Source organism: Anas acuta, chromosome 14 (genome assembly GCF_963932015.1).
Source record: "Anas acuta chromosome 14, bAnaAcu1.1, whole genome shotgun sequence".
Classification (NCBI taxonomy): domain Eukaryota; kingdom Metazoa; phylum Chordata; class Aves; order Anseriformes; family Anatidae; genus Anas; species Anas acuta.
Genome location: NC_088992.1, coordinates 11,781,383 through 11,800,606, shown reverse-complemented (window position 1 = coordinate 11,800,606; position 19,224 = coordinate 11,781,383). Strand labels below are relative to the sequence as shown.

At 43.4% G+C, this 19,224-nt stretch overlaps 1 protein-coding gene across 13 annotated transcripts in view; it reads right to left on the bottom strand.

Annotated features, from left to right (window-relative positions):
* The window catches only part of NRG2 (neuregulin 2), a 170,329-nt gene that overhangs the window by 26,098 nt on the left and 125,007 nt on the right, over positions 1-19,224 (bottom strand). For 11 of the 13 annotated variants that reach the window (XM_068698693.1, XM_068698694.1, XM_068698680.1 and 8 more), the window contains one exon: positions 8,693-8,813. The exons of the other annotated variants lie outside the window; for them this stretch is intronic. In XM_068698693.1, coding sequence (XP_068554794.1) covers positions 8,693-8,813 — 121 coding nt within the window. The remainder of the gene's footprint in view (positions 1-8,692; positions 8,814-19,224) is intronic. 13 annotated transcript variants of the gene reach the window in all.

The following is a 19,224-nucleotide window of genomic DNA, read 5'->3' as shown; positions in this document are numbered from 1 at the left end:
TAGGCCTCAGTGCTTGACAGGCACCAGCTGGTTGATAAAGAAGAGACCGAAAGACACTTCAGCAGAAAAGATGAGGTCCAGAGGCCTCAACTTGAGTCCGATGGCTTAGCTGCCTGCCAATCCACTGTGAAGGACAGCAAACAGCCAGAGCAGCCTTGGCACTGCGCCAGATGATTGATCCCAACCTGCACGTACAGATGGATGGAGCAAGGAAAGCCCAGGTCCACGTGAAGGTCCTGGCCTGACCCAGGAGATCTGATCCAATCCTGTCTCCCAAATGGACGCTAATGCCTGCTCCCACTCTGTGGCACAGCAAAGGAGAGGAGGAAGCGACGTTTTGAACTCTGTGGTGTTTGATATGATCAAAGCTTTGTAGTTCAAAAGCGTGTTGGCAGATTAGTTCTGTGTTGTTGCTTAAGGGCTGCGGTAGCATTTGTTCTTGCCAGATTTATGTTTAGATGGCACATTACGGATATGCAACGTCAATGGCAGTAAAAAAAAAAGCCAAGAGAGTTGAATTTCTGCTTCTCTCTACTTAAGTGAACACGGGCAAGGTTTTTAAGCAGCTGTGTAGTTCCCTTGTGGAACGGAGGTAGAAATCAGAAAAGTCTTCCTCACTGATTGTGTCCAGAAAACTTTGATTTTTAATAGTTCTCCCTCATCATGGACTTACACTGATCTGGGCTAAAAGGTAGGAATCGCGACATGTGAGGGAGTGCTAAGGGCTCTCAGCACCCACATCAGCTTTACAGACCAAGGGTACACAAGCAGAGGCAAGAGGTGGCTGGCCACAAGGCAGGCCAGAGCATGAAGATCTCTTGGCTCCAACAAATGTCGTGACTGGCACAATTCCCCCAGTGCACAGAGGTCTATTCCCTGCCTGGAGACTTGTACTAACACTTTTTGGGAAAGCCTGAGGCATCTGCTGACACACTGATACATCACTGTCACAGGCTCCTAGAGGAGGTCATCCTTCTGCTGACAACCTGCTGGTACTCCAGAGGTAGCTTGAGCTCAGGCTGAATGATGGATGCTTGCAGGGGACCTACAGATACACAGCTGAATCTAGCACAATCCAAGGAGCAGAAGCAATAGCTAATAAAATGCTGTATGATCTTTCCATCCAATCTACTGTCCTTTTCCACTTCTTCACATCCACCACTCTAACCTATTTTTCCTCTAAAGAATAGATTTCCCAGTTCTAAAAGGCAGAATGTCCCAAGTCCATGGGAGATTTCACTGGCTACCCCTCTCACAGAAGAAAGTATTAAAAGGGCCTGCATGACTGAAGTGTTTTTGGTACATGATTTCTTGCTGGTTCTGACTGCAATTTTGGTACATCTGCACTAAGTAAATCTGGTGCACCCTCTATTTATAACTAGCTTTGTTTTCTGTGCTACTCTACGCTTGGTTCTTAAGAACTGTGCTAACACTTCCATGTGGGAGTGTGCTGGGCTATTTGCATATCCCATCCTGCTCAAGGGAAACTTAAGGGCATGAGGATTCATTGCAGTCCCTTGCTGTACACAAGTTCCTCAGTGTCCAAGCCATTCTTGAAACTGGAGCCATTTCTTGACTCCCTGGTCAGGCAAGTATCTTTGAAAAAAAATCACCTTTTTTTCTCATGGTCATCTTGGAGTACAGGAAATAGAAACATACCAGTAATGTCATTTCAATGCCAGGGTTCCCAGACAGCTCCCAAGAAAAGGGGGCCCAAGGGTTACCATCAAAAATGAGGCCTCTTGACCTTTCTTGTAATGAAGAAGAGGAAACTGGTGCTGGAAGTATAGGGAAGAAGCCCTGTTGGCAATCAAAGATGCAGCTGGATGATGCACTCACAAGGACAGCCCTGGTGAATCATGACTTTAAAAGCTTTTAAAAGCTTGCATGGAGTTTGAACAAAGCACCCAAAACAGATGGTGTCTTCTGAATCCTTTTTTAAGTTTATTCACCATCATGGACAGTCATGAACTTATTGAGTCTTCAAGGACATCCAGTTTAACTTACAATGTTCTACCCATTTGTCTGGGATCTGAGGCTTCAGCTCAGGTGTATGTTGTGAGCACCCCCAAATGGCCTCCAGGGAACTGATGAATGAGGCAAATGCCCTATGCACCTAAGAAAATGGACACGTTGTCTGAAAGGACCTAAAACTGTCTCAGGCACAGATCTGCAAGATGTCAGTCATGTCTGGAACTTGAATGTGACTGAAGCTGCATGCCATTAAGGGAAGACTCAAAATCATGTGAAAACTGATGGAGGGAAATAAAACCAAGGAAAAAAGATTGGTAAGAAGTAAAAAAGCAAAACGGAAATGTGTCAAAGTGGCTTTGATGCTGTGACAGCTACCATATAACAAATCCTTAGATCTCTGCTGTCAGCCTAGCGTGGGAGGGAGAACTTTCTAGATGGAAGACAGTAGATAAGAGTCTTCTCCCTGTCTAGTACAGCTCAGGCTTTACATCTTTAGTTGTTAGTGAATCAGCACTGGAAAAAGTGATAGAAAAGAAGCCCTGAACATGAGCACCTTTTGTCACCTCCCAGGCTGTCAAGACACTGTGCTTCTCAAGCAATCACATGCAGAAGGTGTGCTTTGTGAGACTGCTCAGAAGCCACAAGTGCTGTTTTCTCTTCCCTGGGTCCTGATTCCTCAGAAGCATGGATGCTGGCAGCAACGGTTACCAGGAAAACTTTGAAAGTATGCACTGCCCATGGAACCATTTTGTCTCATACTCCTAGACTGGTAAAGATGAAGATTTTGTTCTTTATTACTATGTCTCCATCTGTGACTTCTAGGAATTTCTGACATGAATGGCACATGACTCTCCTCTTCTGGACAGGAAGAGGAAATGGAAGACACTTCTGCATGCAGAACCTGCTGCCTGTATCACAGGCCTGTGGGCAGCTCTTCTTCAGCAGCTAAGCATATGATCTGATAGTTAAGGCTTCCTAAGACCAAGAGTCATGAGACGGTCTTTCATTGCAGTATCCTTTTTCCTGCACATCTGACCCTAGCCAAGCGATTTTGCCTGTCTATCCCAGCAGAATGGATGTTAAATTGTTCTTCCAAATGTTACCTTTGGATTCCCTGGTCTGCTTACTGGCCTCAGAGGCCCAACGTGTCTCTCCTCAAAGGCTACGGAAAGTGGAGAAAGCTGTATTCATAGCAACAGCCTTGGGGAAGTGCAAGGCTGCACGAACCTTTCAAAGACAGCAACTTGCCCCTCACCAATGTGGAGAATACCCAAGACTGCCCTTGCTTGACTCCACCCCTCTGTGCATAACTAACTGCATGAGATTTAAAAACAAATACAATTTTCCACTTGCCATATACAAAAATTTTCTACTTGCAAATCTATCAACAAAACTGGTCAGAGATTTTTCTATTTAGCTTCTGTTGTTCCTGAAAAACATCCAATGAACTTAGTCAGTTTTGACCAGTTCCTTGAGATTTATTTTTTTTTCCCCCACATTTCAAAAATATTCCTAAAGTTCTGCTCTTGGGCTCTGGATGAATTTCAGTTAAATATTTACACTGTAAAAGAAATGTAATGAGATGATCAGCCAAATAAAGCATCTTGAAAACTACAAACCAAAATTGTTTAAATGATCCATTTCTATGTTGTTTGCAGAGCAAACTTATTTATGAAAATTGAAAAACATTGACGTTTTACCTTGAATCAGGGCAGAGAAATAATTATTGTTATTTTTTAAATTATTTATTAATAGCATTATTATAATAATATTCCTGCTGGAAGCAAAACATTTTCTGCCCAGCTGTTGACCTAAATCTTGCAAATGTTGGCCCACTTCCTCCAGATCTTAAAGTATGCCAAAATCAGTAGCTTTCATAATGCAATCCATGCTACAGAAGAATGTAAACAAGCAGGTGCTTCAAAATAACAAGATAAGGAAAAGCTGCAGCAGAAGAACACAATGCACTGGTAAAAGGAAATGGAGAAATGTTTCAAGCATGTTGCTTATTTGTGCAAAGGGCTGAAAAAGAAGACAGTTCTGTCATTGTCCCCTGACCAGTCCCAGATGATCAGGCTCTTGGAGAGCCACAAAAGGCTGGACTCCACAAAACCACTAATGATAAGTAAAGAAAGAAACCAGCATAAATGTAGAGTCCTTATCCAGAGCAGCTAATCAAGGCATGTTTGCTCTATAGTAGGGTCCAAATCACAAGGACATCCACTTCTAGCCTCAGTGAAGACAACAGCCCAGCTCCAACTGAGCTGTGGGAGCAAAGTGGGATCTGCACTGTTGTCTTCACTGAGTCTCACTGTTACAGGATCAGCTTCCACACTCAGATGGTTCTCCAGGGTTTGCTACAGTTACACGTGCATTAAAAGGGATTGAACTGGATGCATAGAAGGACCACTTGAACACAAAAAAGGTAACTCATCTCGAAACTCTATCACAGCATGTGAAACCTGATGAACTAGTCCTGGCTGGTTCAGAAGATTTGGAATAGGAGATAGAGATTTTCACCCCTAGCTCAACACTGTGAGCTCTTCATTTAACGTGATTTTGTTAAATATAGACAATCTAAACCCAGAAAGTCAGCATCTGTAAACACTACAGCCTGACTCTTGTGAGCACAACTTGCACTACCAGATGGGAGAGGGTTGCTCTATAGAGCTTTCAGTCTTCTGATCCCATGAAATTTAGGAAGATCCTGGCCCAGAGTATCAGCCACTTCAACTACATCAAACACACAAAAGAGCCATGAAGCACCCTGAAGCACCTCTAAGTAAGCAGAGGAGGGCTGTGCAGCAGTGATCCTTGGCTTTGTTCCTTGTTTGGCTGAGAAGACCCCAACTGCAGATGACCTGTGCCAAGACCTAACTAGGAAGAGTTTTTAATTTCTTCTGTAATATACACTCTAGCACAACCCAATGGGGCCTGGCACCCAGTGACAAAAGATTAGAGCAGCCTCAAACTGCTCTAAGTTTTATCAAGAACCCAATGGGTTCCAGGATGGAGCAGGCCCAAGTTCAGAGGCTGCTAATCTTCCCAAGCACTAAGTTCAGCTGGACACAACAAATCAGTCATCTCTATTTTATGTTCCAACCCATTTCAAGGCCTTGAGACTTGCTTGTGTGCATTCCTTCTGCAGGTACTGGAATCTTCCCTGCTCTGTTCTATGCAGTTTCTTTACTGTTATGGTAAGAAACCAGTCCAACTTCTAAAGCATCTCTGAGCAATATGGTCTGCAGAAAGGTTAAGAAAGTTTTACTGACAGCAAGAGCCTGGGTTCTTTAATTTTCTAGGGCTGTTGAGTCAATTCTGTATGTGTGTGACTCAGTAGTTTTCTGGGTTAACAGTGAAAGTTTGTAGAATATCTGAGGCAGATCAGACTTCTCCCATTTAATCTCCAGGTGGTCTGTTTGCAGAGTAAGGATAACAGCACAGATTATATCATATTCAGTTTTCCTTTGACTCTAGCATGTATAGAATTTACTTCAAATTAAGGACTAATTTATGCAAGCACGCAATCCAAAACAGACATACTTTTTGGAACAGCTCCAGATCTGTTCTGGGCTGTTCCCTGGTTAAGAAACTGCATCCTCCAAGGTCTAGATGAAGTATATTGAAAAGGGAGAGAGGAGGTGAGTTTGCAGGAAGAAGCTGAGCTGCTGTTTGCTCTCCAGAACTTACAAGACTGAGAGGAATATATTTCTGGGAAGCCTATTAAAAACAATACTAAAAGGCTGGCTGCCAATTTAGGCAATATCTATAACAACACAAGTACAAGCCACTTCAGGAAAAGAAAATATTTGAAAATCCAGCTGCTCTTTTTGCTCCAGAGTGCCAGACATAACAGAGAAAGGATCTCCTATGCTCATGGACAGTTGCAAACAATGAAATCCACTTCTGATTACAGGATGATGGAGTTAACAAGAGCTCTTTAAAATTTTGTCTTCTGATACCTGGTACTTAAAAGGTGTTGAAAAGGCTGGCAGCACAATGCTGGTGCCAGGCATGCTGGAATCTCCTTAGAACTTGGTCAAGGAAGACTGCAAGGGGGCACACAGTGCCAGAAGACCCGCAAGGTACTGCTGACTCTAATCAGAATAGCGAAGTAGGAACAGTGTCCAGATAGAGCTCAGGATGCTCATGTGGCTGTTGTTTGATCTCTCACTCCAAGGCATTTGAAGAGGTTGTGTGCAGAAGGATTTCCTCCATGCCTATACCTCAGAGGGATGATGTGGCTGGATCCCATGTTACAGATTTGAGAAATGCAAGACAAAGCCTTCATCTTTTCCTCCTTCTCCAGTTTCTCATCTGAACTGATATCATCGAATCTTTCATATACCACAGCAGCTGATCTTCTGCCTTAGTGCAATGAGGAAGCTGTGAAACATTTCAGCACTTCGCTAGCTGATGGGCAGGCAAGTCTGAAGTCAGTATATCCATCATCAGCCTTCACCAAGAATCCTCCAAGTTATTGGGAAAGTCATGTTTCTGGAGCCCCAGAAAGTCTATATAACAGTACCTCAAAATCCAGCAATTCTTATCTTCAGTCAATGATTTGATAACAAAAAAATATATATATATATAAAAAAAAATCAAAGGAGAATGAGCAGATATCTCCTCGTAAAGTAGGATCAGAAGTGATTGCATTGTGTGGAAGTCACTTGGGTCTCCTTGGTTCCTGTTAATGCAGAACTCTGTTTTCTAGCAGACCTTCCAACATCTCCTTTGAGTTAGCACTTTGATGCTCTTCCATGCACACCAATTCAACTCCCATCTGGTTTTAGCAACTGGTACCTTGGGACTCATCAAAAAACAGAAATCATTTCCCATTTTCAAGTAAATGGCTTTCAAATTATATGAAATAATTATGTCTGTTTTGCATGGCACATAAAATCTCGATGGAATTTGTCATTGAGCTTCCCCTCTGTTCATCAGCTATGATAGCAGCCTGTTTTGAAGGCAGACTGTTTCTTTGCAGGGCTGAAATTACTTTGGTTAAATCAGTCTGTCTGCTGATGACACTTGATAACTGTCGCGTCTATCCTCCATTAAGAATAATGGAACCTAAACATTATGTCTGCATATGTCAGGGGTTCAGGTAACTCTTGCTACAAATAGTAATTGGTCAGATCTGAAAGTCTTGATCTGGATTCAAGGTTTTCCCAAAAGAAATAGTGTTGAGGTCTATTTTTCTGGCACCAGCACATTGCTTAGAGATAGACATAGAACCACATGCTCTTCCAGGCTCAATCATGGAAAGACTGGAACTGTTGGGGCTTCACAGGGCTGCACCTACACCACAATAGTGGCTGTGTCTTCCTCCATGTTTCTTGTGGAGAACACTGTCAAGATGACGCTGTTATCCCATGTCTTGCCCACCACATCTGATCCTGCTCTGGAAAGTGAGAGCATAAGAGCTCAGCTGAATGTTTCCACATGGCTGTTTCTACTCCTGCCAAAAAAATGGAGTACTGGGAGAAGGAAGGAGTCGTGCTAAGCATAAACCAGCACACAGACCTTCCAAGAGTGATGAGGGCTTTGCTCAGAATCATCCTTCAAGGTCTGAGGAGGCAAGGAGGGCATCACACTGTGCAATGGCAGTGAGACTAGGCTGAGATCCACAGATATAAACACCTTTGGCAGACCCTCTCTACACAGAGGTGTCTGGTCCACATAGGGTGAAAACAGCTCTGGGCTTATCCAACCTGGGCACAGTGATGCCTGGTGAGCTCCAATACTCACTACATCTGTTCAGCAAAGCTCCTGAGCTCACTAGCCAGACTAGGCACTAACTCACCCAGATTCACTGGCTGGGCACAAGCCATCAGTTCTACTCCCAGGGTACCAGCTCATGCTCACTCTGCAGAAGTCCAGGAGTGAGTAGAGGCTTGCCTTTGCTTGGTATATCTGTCTCCAGCACTGACAATCAGACTGCACTCTCTTGGTCCACATCAGGCTTGGAAGGTGAGCCATGAGAGGCTATTGGGCTTTTTAATTGGAATAGGTTTGAACCAGAGGTGAAAAGCTCTCACATCCTATTCCATATCCCTCACTCTATACAGCCACACTTTAACCCCTCCAAGAAATTTCCTTTTAAGGATAACTTAGTATATCTCCCCACTCTTTTTTGCAGGTTCTAATATTTGAAGGGGAGCAATAAACAGCCCACAGCCTGTCACACAGGCAAGCACAGAGTGGTGAAGAGCTGTGTGCTAAACCTGCTTCAGTGTCCATGAGAACCAGACAGGAAAAGTAAGAGGCAGGTATCTGCAAGGGACCCCCTCTGGTGGCTGTGCACTGGGGAAGACCCCCTGCTCAGAGGAAAGAACATGTCAGCTGAAGGCTAGGAACACAGCTCAGGGAGAGCAAGAGGGACACAACCTTCCCTGAAGCTGCAGAAGAGAAAGGGAAGAAGGGAAAGAAAATGGCCAGGACAAAAGTATTCTAAGAAGAGAAAGAAAAAAAAAAAAAGGAAAAAAAAAAAAAAAAAAGAAAAGTCAGGAAAAGCAAACCGTGGCACTCACACAAAAAAGAAAATATGAATCCTCTTCCCCTGCCCCCTCCCCTCTAGACTCCCTTTCTTAACCTGCATGGCTCAAACTGTAATTGCCAGAATTTCAGAACTACCCATCCTCCTGCAGTTGCACAGAGGTCTCCTCTCCCCCAAACAAGTAATTTGCATGTTGACACAAGAACTACACTCACTTACTTGCAAGACAGCTGATTAATCCCTTCGATGTAGTAGCATACCCCACCATTGACACAATAGGACTTGGCTGTTTCGTTGCATTTTCTAGCATGCCCAGACCAGGAGGAGAGAGTTGTGGTTACTGCAGGGGAAAAAAAAAACACACACACACACACAGACACACACAAAAAGGATATACTGTTATTTCCTTTGTTGGGCAATTCTGTTTTCTTAGATGATTTTCAGTTAGTTCACTTGCCAAAGTAAAAACCCCAGAGCTACAAACCTCAGCCTGTGCCTTTAGACTCATATTCACCTCTCCAGGTGCTGGGGCTGCTGCGACTTGACTTCTCCTTTCCCAGCAAAAGTGGCAAAGTGAGTGTGAAGTTGAGGACTCACCCTTCTCCAAGTTGCTAGCATGTCAGGACAAGATCATCCTTTCAGCAAGCTCTATGGAGAAGTGCTCCTCTCCCAGCTCTCCTTGTCCTCCCCTTACACATGCATGCAATCCTGCACCAGCAGGAAGGCAGGAGGTCAGGAAGCCCAGAACACATGCTCAGAGTCACAGAGTCATGGTGGCATGCTGCTGAGGCATGATTTGTACTAGGATACTGGACCAAGATCCAGAGATTCTGTAAGGGGACATTTCAGTTTTAGGAGGATGCTGCAATTGCACCACATCTCTTAGATGATACAAGTTTTCACAGCCAGAAGCAAATGCCCTCATGGTCCCCAGAGCAGGTCCAGTGCAAGGAAGAACAACCCCATTTCTCCTTCCCCAATTTCTGAGCATTTCTTTGTCATGTCCCAATGGCTCTGCTTCTAGAGACCAAGCAGAAATTTGTTATGAGAGGTCAGTCAGCCCTGGCTTGTGCTAAGAAGAAGGAAGTCATGTCATGACTCAAATTTCCTGGGATACAGATACTTTTCCAAAAACAATGTGTTTTATGTTGTTGTTGTTTTTGTGGTTTGTTGTTGTAGTTGTTTCCTGGGGAAAGGCGTTCCAGCCATGTAAGGTAGAAACAAAACTGTGTTTTAGGATAGATGATTTCACCAAGCCTCCAAAGAAGTTATTGCAAAAAAACCCTCAAATATGAAAACTCCCAAACTTCTGTAGGGAATATCAATTTTCCCTTCCAATTAATCTTGATGGGAACTAGAAACCAAAACTATCACAATAACCTTGTAATGAGTTTGTGTAATTTTTACCTCTCTGAGATAGCAGTGCATCTAAAACCAGTGGAGAGCTGTCCATTCAGGAGCAAGAAGCTCTAATGGATATCACCCAAAGATTCTTTACAAGGCCTCTCCTTTAGCTATTGCTTGATCCAGCCACTTAAACCAAGTCTTAATATCAAATACCATTTTAAAACTGAGCATGGAAATAAAATCTAGACTGGCAGCATGCAGTTGCATCCCCTAATGCAGTCAGATCCAGGCTGTGCATAGGCTTCTGGACAAAGAAAGCTGCTCTGCAGTTTTCTTTGGGATGCTTGGGCCAGTTTTCTGGAGGCAGAAGCAGTGGCAGAGCAAGCAAGAGCCTGCTGGGGAAGTGTGAAAATTGTAGGGCAGCAGGTACATAGAGCGACAGCAACTGGCCATTTGAACAGCCCCTGAGTGCTTTTAGGCCAGCATACAGCAGGCGAGCTGCTGAAAGTCACTGGCAGGGTGACCTTTGGTTTGTGGTGCTTGCTGGTGTTTGATGAAGTATATGAAAACTGCATGAGCTGTGTTAAAGCTGCAAGTGTGCCATCAGATCAGAGAGCACCAAAACTTCATGAATCAAAACACTGATGCAAACGGAAAAGAACGTGGATGAAGAACAAGCACAGCCTGAATGAAGCCATGACCCCTGCAACCATGAAACTTATCAACTGCTAGTAAGCAAAGTGATCCATGGCACCCATCTGGCTGGAAGTCTCACTTCATAAATACTACAGGATAGGACCATGTTCTAGAGTGAACCTTCCACAGCAGAGCAGGAGGGCAAAGGGCACAGAGGGATAAATAAAAAAAGAGCCTAGAAACCACCCAGTAGGAAACACTTCAGATAAAAAGGTATAATTTGCACCAGAAAAGATGGACAGGAGGATGCAGTGCTGTGTGATGTTCCAGTAACAGCGTGGATTATAGTCCTGACAATCTAGATTCATCCGATTGGGATTATAATGGCATTTTCATCCAGATGAAAAAAAAAAAAAGTAAAAAAAAAAAAGTCTTGCTCAAAAAATCTAACAATCTGTTTTTCAGTGTGGCCCCCTTTGTCATACTTTGAAGTATGAGAGGCCAAGGGGGATTTCAGTGGGTTTCCACCACACTAGCAGGATATACCACAGACTCACAAGCAATGCAGGCACTTAGGAACTTCATGTGTAGCTGTATTCTGTTATTCTGTACTGTTGCTTACCAGCCTGAGCAACTGGAATTATCTTTACAAATATCTACCTGTTCCTAAGTCATCTGCAGTTCAATGGCTGATGTCAGTAAAGTGAGCCTCATGTGCAGTTTATTTGCAGTCATGAATATTCATTCACCTCCACTCCAAACACCCGAAGCTAGGTTTTATTGTTGCTGTTATTTATCCAGCCAATGAAGACAGTGTTGAAAATGCACATGAGAGATTCAGAGTACTGTAGTCTTTCAAAGCATCTATTTTCCACCACACATCTAGCTTATTCAGCACTGATAGGGCGGCAGAAAGGAAAACCATGTGCACTGACATTGCCATAGGGACTGTCCTTCACATAATAAAACAATCATCACAGAATCACAGAATCATTTAGGTTGGAAGAGACCTCCAAGATCACCCAGTCCAACCTCTGACCTAACACTAACAAGTCTTCCACTAAACTGTATCACTGAGCCCTACATCTAAACATCTTTTAAAGACCTCCAGGGATGGTGACTCCACTACTTCCCTGGGCAGCCCATTCCAATGTCTAACAACCCTTTCAGTAATGAAGTTCTTCCCAATATTCAACCTAAACTTCCCCTGGTGCAACATTAGCCCTTTCCCCCTCATCCTGTCCCCAGGCACGTGGGAGAACAGACCAACCCCCACCTCGCTACAGTCTCCTTTAAGGTACCTGTTGAGAGCAACAGGGTCACCCCTGAGCCTCCTCTCCTCTAGGCTAAACAACCCCATCTCCCTCAGCCACTCCTGTGAGGGCCACGTTCTGCTCCCTGTCCCCTTTCACCAGCTCAGGGGGCTGGATACCCATAGGACAACTGGTCTTGCTGCTAAAGACTGAGGCAAAGGAGACATTGAGCACCTCAGTCTTTTCCTCATCTCTTGTCACTAAGTTTCCCCCTGCATCCAGCAAAGGATGGAGATTCCCCTTAGTCCTCCTTTTCGAGTTTATGTATTTATAAAAACATTTTTTGTTATCTTTAACAGCAGTAGCCAGACTGAACACCAGATGAGCTTTGGCCTTTCTAATTTTGTCCCTGCACAGCCTCGCAACATCCTTATAGTCCTCCTGAGTGGCCTGACCTCTTTTCCAAAGGTCATAAACCCTCTTTTTCTTCCTGAGCTCTAGCCACAACTCTCTGTTCAGCCAGGCCAGTCTTATTCCATGCCGGCTCATGATTGCTTCCTCTGGGCTGTATTGCATTTCCAGCAGATATCTGGGAAGCTAAAGTCCCACACAATTACAGTTGCTGGTGATTGCACGACTTCTGCCAGCTGCTTGTAGAATGTCTCATCCATTTGGTTTGGTGGTCTATAATAGACCCCCACCAGAATGCATAAATTATAAATAAATTAGCAATTATAAATAAATTAGCATAAATTATAAATATTGGTAAAATATATATTATAGATATATATACATGCATATAAATTATAGGTATAAATTATCAGAAATAATCAACGAAAAGAAAGTTCTGTCCTAGTAATTGGATCTCCTACGGTAAGGTTACCCATTTGATGAATGAAGGGAAGGCAATGAATGTAATCTTACTGGATTTTAGTAAGTTATCAAAAGATACTGTGTCTCATGGTATCTGTGAACACTGGGGGTGTTCAAGGAAAGGTTGGACCTGGTGCTTAGGGACATGGTTTAGTGGGTGACATTGGTGGAGGGGTGATGATTGGACCAGATGATCTTGGAGGGCTTTTCCAACCTTAATGATTCTACAATTCTACCTATTCCAACCTTTAACCTAGTACTGACAAGTCCACCACTAAACCATGCTACTGAGTTCTACAACTACAGGTTTCTTGAAGACCTCCAGGGATGGTAACTCAACCACTTCCCTGGGCAGCCTATTCCAATGCCACACAATCCTCTCAGTATAGAAATTTCTCCTAATATCCAACCTAAACATCCCCTGGTGTAACCTGAGGACTTTTTCCCCTCATCTTACACTTGGAGTAGTGTAAGCACTGTGTAACGCATTTTGGGGTGCATTAAACACAGCATAACCAGCCAGTCAAAAGTGAGGATTATCTTACTATATTTAGTACTGGTGTGGCCTCACCTTGAATACTGTGTGTAGTTCTGGGCTCCACAATATACAAAGAATACTTGAATGCATCCAGAGGAGGGCAACAAACTTGGTAAGAGGGAAAGCATGTCCTATGAGGAGAAGCTGAGGACACTTGGCTTGTCTAGTTTGGAGAAAAGGAGGCTAAGAAGCAACCTCATTGCTCCCTACAACTTCCTGAGGAGGGGAAATGGAGAGGGAGGTGCTGATGTCTTTTCCATGGTAACCAGTGATAGGATGCATGTGAATGGCACATAGCTGTGCCAAGGGAGGTTCAGACTGGGTATTAGGAAAAATGTCTTTCCAGTGAAGGTGGTCAAACACTGGAAGAGCAAGATGTTTGATTCCCCATGCCTGTCAGTGTTCAAGAGGCATTTGGATAAAGTTCTTAATAATATACTTTAACTTTTGGTTAGCCCTTCTAACCAAACTATTCTATTCTGTTCTGTTCTAGCCTAGCCTAGCCTATTCTACTCTAACTATGCAGAAAGACCATCAGTGATTACGCAGGGAATCTTATACCATGCATGTTATTTAACCTTCTCAGGCAGACCACTAGCCCTATTCTCCAGAATCTAGTGAAAAACTCTGCTTGCAGTCTCCAGAGAGTTAATTAATGCAGCTTGGACTATAAATTTAAGTTAATTTTTCACAAGCTACAGCTAATGTCAAGAAAAGCAAGGAGACAGGGATAGTTTTTCTCTCTCTCTCTCTCTTTTTTTTTTTTTTAATAAAGTTGACTGGTGGGTTCATAGAGTACAGACACTTTATTCTCTCAATATTTAGACATTCAGTTAGACAGATGAACTCAGCTGGTCAGAGAGTGTATACAAATTGCCTGCTCTGTATATGCCTCATGTACTTACTGATAAAACACAGAATTGCTGAGGTTCCTCTCAAGCCAGTTCATCCAACTCCTTGTCAGAAAAACATGGCTGAGAAGGTGTCTGGCCATTCTATTGCTTAGTTGTAGCGGGATAATCCTGGTGTGAGCCACACTAAATCCATGATTTACACTGATTAATACACTGCAGGACTGTTGATCCTAACCATTCTCTCTGAGGCAGATTTCTGTACATCTGGTACAACACTCCCTTGCCTTAATAAAAACTGAATGGAGGCTAGATGCTCGCTGCTGCTATCTGTACATAAAATTGAAAGGATTTGTGCAGACTGGGGCTCACCAGGCAATGGATCAGTGACTCTAGAGCTCATAAAAATTCTGCTCCTGTGTGTTTATTACTTTGGAAATGTTCCAATATTTACTCCTGCATTTTATTGAAATAGATCCTGCTGGAATTACCTTCCCAGTTCCTGAGGAGATCATGAGGATCAATATCTGCAGACTAGAAGCTCACCCCAAAATACAAATGTCAGACTGCAGGACACTCATCTGAGAGCAACAGATACTGCTGATCAAAACCACACAAGAAGCACTCCCCATATCATCCATCTGTACTATTCTGGTATTTCATTAAGGAACAAGTTTAAAGACTAAAAAGCACCAGGAGACTACTTGTTTCTGCGGGACAGGTAGCTATTGAAGAGACAAAGTCCTGTGTTACCATAAAGCCTCTAGTTGCTCCTGAAGGCTGATCTCTCCAGTTTTATGCAGTTGTTCTTCCCATGTTTTTCTCTACCACCAGCCTCCCAGAATGCTTGTGTTAGCATTGCAGTATTTTATTTTCCCAAATCCCCATCATGAATTGTAATAGCAGCAACATGATATTTCAATGAGGGGATTTGTTCAACAACTTAAAAAGCAGGGCTAGTGCCAGCAGGAATGCTTTGCAGGTGGGACAGCTTAAGCACAAGAAGTGAAGCAACATGCCAGGATCACACGATGGAGTCAGACCAACAGTGCAGATCTCCTGGTACACAGCCTCCTGCTCAGAAGGCTGGGCTTACTGCCTTCTTCAAAGGAATGTCAGCTTCCAACCCACACTTTATTCCACACTCCCCATCTTTGACTTCAGAGTTGTAGAGACCTGTCTTTACATCACACCTTGAGTATCATATCAGATGGGATGGTTGCTTCAAAAATACACAGTGAGCAAAATAAGCAATCAACATCACCTAACACCACAAGGGCACAACACAGCGATCTCTGCAGACCAACAGCAAGATCTCCAACACGTCCACCTCAAGGCATCGTGCCTGCATGTGTGCAGGCTTCACTCAGTTATCAACCACACCTCCAGTTCTGGATCCTAAATTTATGGTTTTAAATTATCTGAGTAAAGGTCATGCCAGGACTTATTTTTAGTCTAATATTGAAAACTGGTCTGTCCTCATAACCGTTGGCAGGCCAACTTCCATCTGCTCTAGCTGTGCCCTGTGCTGGCTGGACACCCTTCAGCTCCAAACCAACTGCACCGTGCTCATGTTTTTACCACCGTTAGCTCTAGGAGGGTACAGTGCCTTCAGACTGGACTGACCTGGAGTGAACCGAGATTGAACCGAACCTATCAAATAATGCGTAGATCTGCCAAGGCTACCCAGTAAAGGCCATGCAAGACTGGACTTGAGGAAAGGTGGGTGTAATTGGCTGAATTTTCTCAGCACATCTTACCATGGTTAAAAGTTGTTGAAGTTTTGGTTCAACTAGATGTGATCAAACATGACTTAGAAACCATATCATAGAAAAGATACCACTGTGCCATTATAATCATGGCAGTCCTCCAGGCTTATCTCACTTGAGAGAGAGGAAGTAAGGAAAGAATTCCCATCACCAGCCATGCTAAACACGGCAGTAAATGGGAGAGGGAGAGCCTGAATGGGTCCAACCCAATAAGTCCAATGACATCACTATGATGACAGCTATGAAATCTGTGTGCCCACACTGGTGCACTGTGGGATGGACTTAATCAGAGAAAGAAGGGTTATTTCACCTAAACTTCCATGGGGATCTTTAAAGGGACTTCAGGTAGCACTTATGATCCCCAGCAGTTGAAGTAAAAGCCCCAGAAATCAATCCATAGCTCAGCTTTCATCGAAGTGCCTCATGTTATCCCCCAACCCTCATGTTCCCAGCAAAATTCAGCTCTGCTTCTCTTGCTGTCTATCTTCCACCTTCTAATATGATCCCAAAACTCACTATACTGCAGAGCACACATAGGGTGAAATCAGGTGGCCCAGCAAACACTGCCCAACCTACACAGTAAAGGCACTCAACCAGATTAGCTAGACAGTGTCCCAGACAAAGGAGATGAAGCAGAGTCCAGATGAGCAGCTGCAATGATCCACATGTTGTTTCAGAGCACCTGCCCATCATTGTCAGATCCTCTTTGTTTACACAGAGAGAACAGTCTATATTCTCTTTTTACCCTTAAGAGTTCAATTGTTTGTCCAAATAGAGCAAAGGAACTAGAGGAGAACTCAACAGCAGAAAATGAGCAGAAGAGGTTACTTGGCCTTTTCAGACTTCAAACATTACCTTACCTTTTAAAAATGAAACTTTGATAACGTTTTAGTATCTTTGTCCTGCATAGACCTTCCATCTCAGAATGCTCTACAGACTGCTCTACAGATTGCTCTGAAATTTATTCCATTTTTGTCTCCATCAAAATGTTTCTGAACTTTGAGAATGACTCCTACTCTGTTTACCAAGAAGATCTGTAGCCAGACTCCTGAACCTTTGTCGATCTGCTTCAAGCTGCACCGTGACAGGATCACATTACCATTTTGAGTACTCTGGATGTTGAAATGAGTATAAAGGACCTTTCTCTCCATATCAAGGCACGCAATCAAGTTACCCTACCCCTGCAAGTTCCTGCATGTGAGCTGAGCCATTGTAGCCATCCAGTGCAAACTCCTAGCCTGTGACAAACGTAAGATGGCACGTCTTATTTAACACTTTTTCACTATGGACAAGGCTACTGCACCAATCTCACACTTACTAGACTCAATAGGAAGACTCCTTTATAAGAGCAGTAGGCTCTTATAGAGTAGAGTAAGCCACACTGCTTTTTTAAGAAAGCATATCTACGGCTTCTCTAGTCCAACAATGCTCAGACTCAAACATATATTCAGAGAAGGTGTAAGACAGCCATATCATGTTAAAATATGCAGCAACACAGAGGGACTTTCTCAGACACTGGAGATTCTCTTTCAGAATCTGGCCTTCAGAATCTGGCTTGACCACGCATACAAAAGATCAACACTACACCTATAAGACGAGGACAGCTCTCAACATACTCCATGGCACAGCTTGTTACGTCTGCTGCATGGCACTGAATCTCATCTGAAGGTGTTCACACCACTGAATGAGTGGTGCCCCATGCACATACCCTGTAGCGGGGACACCAGGAAACGCGTCTCTTTGCCTGGCAAGGTTCCAGTACTCTGAGTATAGCATTGTACCCACATGGGCTGGACCAGGATGCAAGGCAGATTTGAATCCAGAACTTCTGAGTTTGCTGTCTTTAGTCCCTGGTCCAGACTAGCATCAGGGTTGTCTCTACAGCAGAAGGACCATGAGATCCCCGAGTTTCTACATATTGTTATAAGATTTGTGAGGTCCATATCAACCAGTACCCTGTCAAAGAGAACCAGAGGTCCTGCTGCAGCCAGCTTAAAGGCAAGGGGTACAGTAGCTGGGAAAGAGATCCCATGCACACTATTGTAATGACACAAATATTTCTGAGAACTTATAGTGCAAGCTTGCCCACTTGCACTCTGTAGCTTTGTGTCAAGTGCCAGTTAGGCATGGGAAGATGTTGAGCTGGAAAACAGTAGGACAAAACATATGCTTATAGTGAAAAAAAAAAAATTACCCAAGAGCAGAGACAGAACACCTTGAAGACCTGGGTTATGTTTTGAGTGCTGTCTGGTGTTTAAACCTGCCTTGTGTCAAGCGTGCAGAAGTGCCTAGGGGTCTGTGGCCACTGTTGAAGAGGAAGAAGGTAGGGGTGACTCAGGATGTGGAAGGATTTGCTAGTAGCTACATTTATAAGGTGGTAAGTATTAAACAATACTTAACAGTACTCCAAGGGGGAGATACGTGATTCCTGTTCCAAATGCAGTAGTAGAAAGGAAGGCCAGATCACCCAGGAAGAACCTGGGACCTTACAGAAAAATACTAGTTAAAAACATATACAACAGGAGCAGCAGGGAGATAGGGGGTGAGGCACATGGGGCTACACAGAGTGATTGGATTTTACCCTTTTACCCATAGGGACCATCTGAGCCACATAGAAGACATGGTGATCTGCTGGAGTTATTGGGTCTAACACCTGTACCCAGCCTGCCTGGTAACATGCCCACCTTGCACCAGGGTCCAAACAGAAATGTAAAGATGTGACCAAGCTGCCTGCACAAGGTGCTCTCCTTTCCCAGGGAACTGCAGCTATCACCAAGCTCCAGCTTCCATGGTGCTTTCTCAAGATGGTGTTTACAATCCAGTGGATCATTTACAACCTTTAAGTGAAACAATGAAAGGTGGGACAACCTATGTTGCCAGACAAGCTTATGAATATAAATATTTAAAAGAATTACAAGAATTTTAAAACAATGAGACACTTGTCATCCTTCCAGATCATCACACCTCACAACATTTTCATTACTTCCCCATAAATTAGAAACGTGCAATTCTGTGATAGACCAGTAGCAATCATGTATGAAAATCAGGGGGGGCTATGATTAGGTAACAGCTGAGAGCAATCATAAAAAAGGAATGTAAAGGAAAAAGTTGATTATAGTTTTAACTATGGAGACTTTACCGTTTCTTTATACCATTAAGAAAAAAAGCAGATGGCCAAGGGTGACATTTCTATGTTGAGAAAGCAGAGGAAAAGATTTTTCAATAGAAGAAACTTCTCTGGAGGCCACATGGTGATTTTGCATGTTTCCTTTCTATTGCTGCTACATCTCAGTACTACGTCACTGTTGCAGTGGAAGGCTAAGAACAATGAAGGAGCAAATTTTAAGTGGAATCTTCTAATCAGAAAAGCTTTTAAAGGATACCTGACTAGTCCCGGCTGTGCATAGAATCAGATTTCTTTTAAAATAATAAAAGATTGAGTTTTCCAAACAAAAAACATCCTCATGAAATCTGCTAAGTGGAA